We start from the raw sequence: 9075 nt of genomic DNA, 5'->3' as shown, positions 1-9075 counted from the left end.
AATTTGGGGTCTCAGAGCAGAACTTCAAGTCACCTGAGTGTTTTCCGCTAAGCGTCATCAAGACAGCACATGTAATGGCTCTTTTGGCTCTTTGAGATGGGGTTAGAGAAAGCTTGTAGCATTCAGCAATTACTTTGTGTTTAAAGAAAATGGGTCACATGGAATTTAATTATCTGGAATCTGGATACAATCTCACAAGCCAGTAGTGTTTTTTGTTTGTTTGTTTGATGGTTTGTTTGTTTGTTTGGTCGGAGTGTTTTAAGCAACATAAAAAAAAAAAAAAGTGCTTGAATGAATGTTATGAACTGCTGCTCATACTCTCGCGAGGCCATAAACATTCCCATGAGCAGCCCCAGGTCTCTGCTTTGCCCACTGAGGGGAAGAGAGGTTTAGTAATCACATAAATAGGACTAACTTTCCTCCTCCTCTCTTTCCTCTTTTTCCCTCCCTTCCCAGAGCCCAACTGAGCTCTTCCCAGACAGGCCGGCTAGGACTCACATGAGTGGTAAAGCCGAGGGGTCTTGCACTTGGCTATGCAGTAATAGTGGGGATTTAGCACCAATGCGAGGAGTGGCTCTTTAGACTTTTTAGTTCACAGATTGTTCCCCTCCAAACATGACACTTTTGTCCGAAGACCAATCTGCCAGGCCCCAGCCTTGCCGGGTCGCGGAGCCCACCAAGCATACGAGCTCTCTGCATCAGAACTCAAAGGATATGACTGGCTCCAAAGAATACTTCATGGACAGTGCAGAGGGCGCCATTTTCGGGGCAGTGGAGCCCCCAAGGCGCTCGCGGGGGCGCCTGATTCTCCATGGCTTGGTCATGTTCGGACGGGAATTCTGCTACGCCGTGGAAGCGGCATTTGTCACGCCCGTGCTACTAAGCGTGGGCTTGCCGCGCAGTATGTACAGCTTGGTGTGGTTGATAAGCCCCATCCTGGGTTTCCTGCTGCAACCCGTTATCGGCTCGGCCAGCGACTACTGCCGCTCAACGTGGGGGCGGCGAAGGCCATACATCCTGACCCTGGGCCTCCTCATGCTGGTGGGCATCACCCTGTTCCTCAATGGAGATCTGGTCATCTCAGGTTAGAAAATAAAGAGAGGGAATCAGTCACTCGAGGCAGATGTTTTGTAGTATTGCGGTCCTGATGTCGACTGGTGCTCTCCCTCAATTTTCCTGTGCATTAACTTACTCAGAGCCATTAAGATGAATTGGACGTCAATGTCTGTAAATGAGTTTATATTGACGGTAATGTAGTCTTTAATGAACTGTCTTTAATATCTCGAGGAATAAACAAACTGGCCAATTAAGTCTTGGATACTGAAAGAGATGTAGTGGACAGTCAACCTACAGCATACTTATTGAAAACCACCAAAGGCAATTTAGTCCTCAGTGCACTTGTGACCTTTTCTAATCATTTTTTAAACACATCGAATACTAGTTTAATGTATTCAATAGGCCTGACACAAACTTGTCGAAACATACAGTGGGCCAAATAAGTATTTAGTCAACCACTAATTGTGCAAATTCTCCCACTTGAAAATATTAGAGAGGCCTGTAATTGTCAACATGGGTAAACCTCAACCATGAAAGACAGAATGTGAAAACAAACAAACTGAAAATCACATTGTCTGATTTTTTAAAGAATTTATTTGCAAATCATGGTGAAAGATAAGTATTTGGTCAATACCAAACGCTCATCTCAATACTTTCTTATGTACCCTTTGTTGGCAATAACGGAAGCCAAACGTTTTCTGTAACTCTTCCCAAGCTTTTCACACACTGTTGCTGGTATTTTGGCCCATTCCTCCATGCAGAGCTCCTCTAGAGCAGTGATGTTTTGGGGCTGTCTTAGGGCAACACACACTTTCATCTCCCTCCACAGATACTCTATGGGGTTCAAATCTGGAGACTGGCTAGGCCACTCCAGGACCTTGAAATGCTTCTTACGAAGCCACTTCTTTGTTGCCCTGGCTGTGTGTTTGTGATCATTGTCATGCTGAAAGACCCAGCCACGTCTCATCTTCAATGCCCTTGCTGATGGAAGGAGATTTACACTCAAAATCTCTTGATACATGGCCCCATTCATTCTTTCCTTTACACAGATCAGTCGTCCTGGTCCTCTGGCAGAAAAACAGCCCCAAAACATGATGTTTCCACCCCCATGCTTCACAGTGGGTATGGTGTTGTTCGGATGCAATTCAGTATTATTTCTCCTCCAAACACGAGAACCTGTGTTTCTACCAAAAAGTTCTATTTTGGTTTCATCTGACCATAACACATTCTCCCAGTCCTCTTCTGGATCATCCAAATGCTCTCTAGCAAACCGCAGACGGGCCTGGACGTGTACTCTCCTTAGCAGGGGGACATGTCTGGCAGTGCAGAATTTGAGTCCCTGGCGGCGCATTGTGTTACTGATAGTAGCCTTTGTTATTGTGGTCCCAGCTCTCTGTAGGTCATTCACTAGGTCCCCTCATGTGGTTTTGGGATTTTTGCTCACCGTTCTTTTTATCATTTTGACGCCAAGGGGTGAGATCTTGCATGGAGCCCCAGATGGAGGGAGATTATCAGTGGTCTTGTATGTCTTCCATTTTCTAATAATTGCTCCCACAGTTCATTTCTTTACACCAGTGACGTGGGGTGAGGTTCATGGTTGGTGAGGCACTGACTCCTTTAGTGTCAGATTTCAAAATATATAAACCAAAAAGGGTAGCTTATTCAATTGGCTACTGGTTATTTCATATCTCATTAGCATTCTTCACAAAACACGCACACACGGTACATATTATCGATACGTAAAAGTAAGAAAATAACATGCATTTGCTCTTCACCCTCAATGTGTTGGCCGTTGCAATTCTATAATTCATGCAACATAAATGAGAGTAAAGAGTGGTGTACAAAACCACAGAATTCAATTCTGACCTTTAGTGAAATATTCAGTTTTTTTTTTAACTTTTAATTCTGATACTTTAATTAATTTATTACAGATTGCTAAACAAAAAGTGTGAAAAGAAAAACAAAGAATATTTTATTTAAGGACAAAATTTAGTTTTTAAATATTCTATTGTATTTTTCTTAGTCTAAGCTCTTTTTTTTTTTTTTTTTCTTATAAGATTGAAATGAAAACTGTTTGTGGTCTTGCGCCTGTCCTTCACCACAAAAACCGCCGTTACTTTGGAAGCGCATAGGTTTGGTCTCAACATTCGTAGAGACGATATAACAGCATAACCTGCATGTAGGTACACTTTTTGCTGGGGACGGGACATTAATAAGACCAAACAGATTGGATGAAGGGGGCAAAGGGCACATTTCTCATGTAAATGAACCTAATTAATTAATAGGCAAAATGATCAATGCAAAATAAATCCTCATCTACTGATACTAACTTTTACCTGCATTGGTTCAGATGATACACTGTTCGATTCAAACCTTTGTTTTCAAAAAATACTAAAGAAACATTTTGAAAACTTTCTGAATAAATGTCTGGTTTTTATTAGCAAACATAAACATAATGAAAATAATTCACTTAATAATGGTGAGGTCAATTCTATCCTTACAACATATGGAACTATTGAAAGATCTAAATTCTCTATATAACTGAACATTATATCATGCAAAAAAGGTAAGGTTGCTTAAAAGTTGGTGGGGACAATTTTAGCATCCTGAAAAGTTGGTAGTGTTATGTCCCTATCGTCCCTATGCAAACCTACGCCCTTTTTGTAAAAGTCCTCCTTATTTTCCTTTACTTTAAAAAATCTCTCTGCCTCATTGGAGACGATTGCTTCAATTAGATCGTTCTGTGTTCTATTTGACAAGCCAGAAAACACAGTGGATGTGTCCAAATGTCTAGCTAAACTTTCATCTTTCTCAGCAAAACCATATAATTGTTCTACATACAGTTGTGGTCAAAAGTTTACATACACTTGTGAAGAACATAATGTCATGGCTCTCTTGAGTTTCCAGTTATTTCTACAACTCTGATTTTTCTCCGATAGAGTGATTGGAACAGATACTTCTTTGTCACAAAAAACATTCATGAAGTTTGGTTCTTTTATGACTTTATTATGGGTTAACAGAAAAAGTGATCAAATCTGCTGGGTCAAAAATATACATACAGCAACACGAATTAGCAATTTCTTGTGAGTGATTATTGACTTGAACAATCATTGACTTGAACAAGTCAGGAAAGTCACTTGGAGCCATTTCAAAGCAGCTGCAGGTCCCAAGAGCAACAGTGCAAACAATTGTTTGTAAGTATAAAGTGCATGGCACTGTTTTGTCACTGCCACAATCAGGAAGAAAACGCAAGCTATCACCTGCTGCTGAGAGAAAATTGGTCAGGAGGGTGAAGATTCAACCGAGAATCACCAAAAAGCAGATCTGCCAAGAATTAGAAGCTGTTGGAACACAGGTGTCAGTGTCCACAGTCAAGCGTGTTTTGCATCTCCATGGACTGAGAGGCTGCCGTGCAAGAAGGAAGCCCTTGCTCCAAAAGCGGCACCTTAAGTCTCGACTGAAGTTTGCTCCTGATCACATGGACAAAGATAAGACCTTCTGGAGCGAAGTTCTGTGGTCATACGAAACAAAAATCAAGCTGTTTGGCCACAATGCCCAGCAATATGTTTGGAGGAGAAAAGGTGGGGCCTTTAACCCCAAGTACACCATGCCTACCGTCAAGCACGGTGGTGGTAGTATTATGCTGTGGGGCTGTTTTTCTGCCAAAGGAACTGGTGCTTTACAGAGAGAAAATGGGATAATGAAGAAGGAGGATTACCTTCAAATTCTTCAAGATAACCTAACGTCATCAGCCCAAAGATTGGGTCTTGGGCGCAGTTGGGTGTTCCAACAGGACAATGACCCCAAACACACATCAAAAGTGGTAATGGAATGGTTAAATAAGGCTGGAATTAAGGTTTTCGAATGGCCTTCCTAAAGTCCTGACTTAAACCCCATTGAGAACTTGTGGACAATGCTGAAGAAACAAGTCCATGTCAGAAAGCCATCAAATTTAACTGAACTGCACTAATTCTGTTAAGAGGAGTTGTCAAAGATTCAACCAGAAGCTTGTGGATGGCTACCAAAAGCGCCTAATTGAAGTGAAAATGGCCAAGGGACACGTTACCAAATATTAGCGCTGCTGTATGTATATTTTTGACCCAGCAGATTTGTTTTTTGTGACAAAGACGTATCTGTTCCAATCACTCTATCAGAGAAAAATCAGAGTTGTAGAAATAACTGGAAACTCAAGAGAGCCATGACATTATGTTCTTCACAAGTGTATGTAAACTTTTGACCACAACTGTATATGCCACGTTTAGAAGAGCTTACACGCTCATCGTTACCACGAAATGTTAACTCCTGTTTAGCTAGGATGCAGGTTGCATTAATGAGGTCTTTCAAACTCTTTCGGTTTTCCTTTACCTTAGCTTGTGGATGCTACCGTTGAGCTTCCGCTGTTCGTCAAAGCCAAATCGATCCTTGAGCTTCCAAAAGTTTTTAAAGCAATCAGGCTTTGAATGTGAGTGGTCGAGCTCTCATGTTTGCTGAGGCTTCATGGTAGTTTTTTAATGCCACAATATCTCGTGTTAGTCCAGACATTGGCACAAGTTGAGAAGAAAAGGCAGGGAAAGCAGCAAAGGCGATTTTTCGAAGGACAGACACATAGCCAGTCTTTTCGGGTGTACCAGTCCGTTTGAAAAGCGCGAGTTATCTTCTGTCCTGTAGTTTGAAGCAAACCTTTTAGCTCCGGTGTTGTGTTAATCGCGTCCACTTTTGACGGAAAGTCCAGTTTCACGTACGCCCCCTTTCAGTGCGGCAGAGTACTATCTGCCGCAACCTGTGCCTTTTCACTGCGGTTTTATTTCCCATCAGAAAAACTAAATATGTCGCTAACAAACATTAAACTTTAAGGGTTAAAGACATTAGCCAGACTGTGGAAAATCAGGTCAAATAAACGTATCTGGAAACATTATAATGGCGACATGCAGATGTATGGCAACCAGCACGCTCCAATTCCATGTGTCAACCCAGTTTGTTATGGATTGCGCATTCAGAGGTGAGGCTTTACTCATTGCTGCCGCACCTCTCGTTTCATTTCTTTATTTGAACAGGAAATAGGCAAATTCAGCGATTTTGACTATAAAAAATGTTTGAAATGAGTCATACATAAAGAGCAATGGACAAATATTAATATAAATTTGATGCTATAATTATTTTTTTGTCATGATGACAGGTGAGGCTCTGCCTCACCTGCCTCCCCCGACCGCACGTCACTGCTTTACACCAAGCGTTTTACCTATTGCAGATTCAGTCTTTCCAGCCTGGTGCAGGTCTACAATTGTGTCTCTGGTGTCCTTCGACAGCTCTTTGGTCTTGGCCATAGAGGAGTTTGGAGTGTGACTGACTGACATTGTGGACCGGTGTCTTTTATACCAATAATGAGTTAAAACAGGTGCCATTAATACAGGTAACGAGTAGAGCCTCATTAGACATAGTTAGAAGAAGTTAGACCTCTTTGACAGCCAGAAATCTTGCTTGATTGTAGGTGAACAAATACTTATTTTCCACTCTAATTTGGAAATAAATTCTTTAAAAATCACACAATGTGATTTTCTGTTTTTTTTCCACATTCTGTCTCTCATGGTTGAGGTTTACCCATGTTGACAATTATAGGCCTCTCTAATCTTTTCAAGTAGGAGAACTTGTACAATTGGTGGTTGATTAAATACTTATTTGCCCCACTGTAACTAAACAAAAAAGTCAAAACACATTTAGGCATCATTGAACATTTGAGATTCTGTAGACATGAGAGTTCCGTAAACCTGATTTGAGTTGTTTTGAAAAATGTCAGAAGAGTTCAGTCCACAAGGTTAGGTGACAGTGTATCACAAAAGTGAGTACACCGCTGGCATTTCTGTAGATATTTTAGTATATATTTCATGGGACAACAGTGACAAAATGATACTTTGACACAATGAAAAGTAGTCTGTGTGCAGCATTTCCCCCCAAAATAACTAAAAATATGACAAGCAGTACTCAATTTGGACATTTAGGGACGTACGCTGTTTCTAAGGGGTGTACTCACTTTTGTTGTCAGGGGTTTAGATATTAATGGCTAAATTTTGAGTTATTTTGAGGGGAAAATAAAGGAACTCTATTATATAAGCTGCACACAGACTACTTTTCATTGTGTCAAAGTGTCATTTTGTCACTGTTATCCCATGAAAAGATATACTTAAATATCTGGAGAAATGCGAGGGGTGTACTCACTTTTGTGATACACTGCACGTCGTTGTTGGTGAGTCCTTTCAATGATTGACAGGACCCCAGGTTATGCTGTGACAGAACTTGATTAAGTTCATTGTGCCCATATTTTTCATCATGACCTGAACATCGAACAAAATGAAATGGAAGTGTGTTTTGCGGCAATCATGCATTGAGTCATTTCAGGCAGTCACACTTGGAGCTTGTGACTGATGTTGAATGTGTGTTTTGTTGATACTGAGTTACTACTGTTTCTGGCAATGCTTCTCAGGTTATCTAAGAAAAAACATAACTTTGACAGGCTGCATCATGAGATAGCATAAATTTACTGAGGGAATTTACTTAGAGAAGTGATTGACAAAAAGCAGCACACCACCTGTTCAAGTAGCATGACTTTGCTGGCGTCAGACTTATTACATTAAGTGGCCAATTTTACTGCGATTTTCTTGGCTAAAACCTCCAAATGACTCAGATTTGACTTGGACTACATGACCTGACGGCAGCAAAGGATTACAACATAACAGGACAGAGACAATGGAGTACCTGCCTGTTACGGCATTGCGGGATACCCTGATAATTGCAAATGGCTGCTGCTCCAATATTTTTAACCCTTAGATGCATAAGTGGGTCAAAAATGACCCACATGCATTTTCTATGGAATCCAATGGGAATCTTTCATTCTTATCAACTTTGGCTGTCAGGAATAAATTTACCGTGGACCACATCTATGTAAAAAGTGACCCCTTAAGAAGATTATTTTACACAGCAAGAGCTGATACGTGTGCTGTAAGTATTATGTCCATATAGTATTGTGTGTGTGTGTGTGTGTCATGACTCTTTATTATTATTTATCAACAAATTAATCTACTTCATAACTAGCTAGCTAACTATGGCTAGGTTCATACCGCAGGTCCTAATGCACAATTCCGATTTTTTTGTCATATCTGTTTTTTGGCATACCTGTTCAGACTGCCTTTGTCCATTGAACCTGTTCAAGTATCACACATGCGCTCTGATTCGCAGTCCGAGATGCCCTGAGCAAACTGGCCCGCATGCGCAGGAGCATTGGAGCAGAGAGAAAAACGAGGCTGTCAGGCTTATTCTCAACCCATTTTATTTTTTTTTAATGACTGTTGTCAAGCCTGCCCCTTCCCCAAAAGCCGTGTTCAAGCTAGGCGCTAACGCTAATGCACAGCTGCACTGCTACCTTAGCACCCTGTCTTTCTCGCTCTCTGCTGATGTTAATTGCTGCATGATTTCCAATTTGGGGGACTTGACAGTTCGGAAAACAGCCACATTCTGGAAAAATGTGGCCTGGATGGAATTTTAAGCACATACGAAAGTGGCCTGGATCGAATTTGAAAATGGTCCACTTTTATGCGACTTTTCCCGTTCAGTCGAGTCAGAAAAACACGAAAAAATCGGATTTGTGCTAGATTTACAGCTTAAATGGTCCTACAGATGTTGGAGGATGGAGAGGCAGTGACGGGTTGGACGCAAGTGTCCGAAATTTCTGATGATGAGGACCCAGACTGTTTTCCAGGTGGCAGTGGCAGTTGTCCACCTGGAAATCCAACTGAACAGGATCAATCTGACTCATAAGATTCCACTTATGTGTCCTCTGAAGAAGAAAGTTTCCAAATCATGGCCAACAGAATGAGTTGGTAGGGCTCTTACAAGAGAGAATGACCTCCCACCCAGGGCAGAACACAGAGCCACAATATCCTCAGAAATCAGTCACTGACTCCACAAGAACTTAGAACCACTGTCTCACCAAAAAGCTCGTCATCATAGATGATAACATACAAGGAA

General features: G+C 41.3%; 1 protein-coding gene across 1 annotated transcript in view; it reads left to right on the top strand.

Annotated features, from left to right (window-relative positions):
* The first annotated feature begins 459 nt into the window (after positions 1-459).
* The window catches only part of slc45a2 (solute carrier family 45 member 2), a 46977-nt gene continuing 38361 nt past the window's right edge, over positions 460-9075 (top strand). The window contains exon 1 of the mRNA XM_057818134.1: positions 460-1084. Coding sequence (XP_057674117.1) covers positions 616-1084 — 469 coding nt within the window. The 5' untranslated portion in view covers positions 460-615. The remainder of the gene's footprint in view (positions 1085-9075) is intronic.

The sequence above is a fragment of the Corythoichthys intestinalis genome, chromosome 17 (assembly GCF_030265065.1).
Source record: "Corythoichthys intestinalis isolate RoL2023-P3 chromosome 17, ASM3026506v1, whole genome shotgun sequence".
Lineage (NCBI taxonomy): Eukaryota > Metazoa > Chordata > Actinopteri > Syngnathiformes > Syngnathidae > Corythoichthys > Corythoichthys intestinalis.
This window is presented reverse-complemented; position numbering and strand designations above follow the sequence as displayed.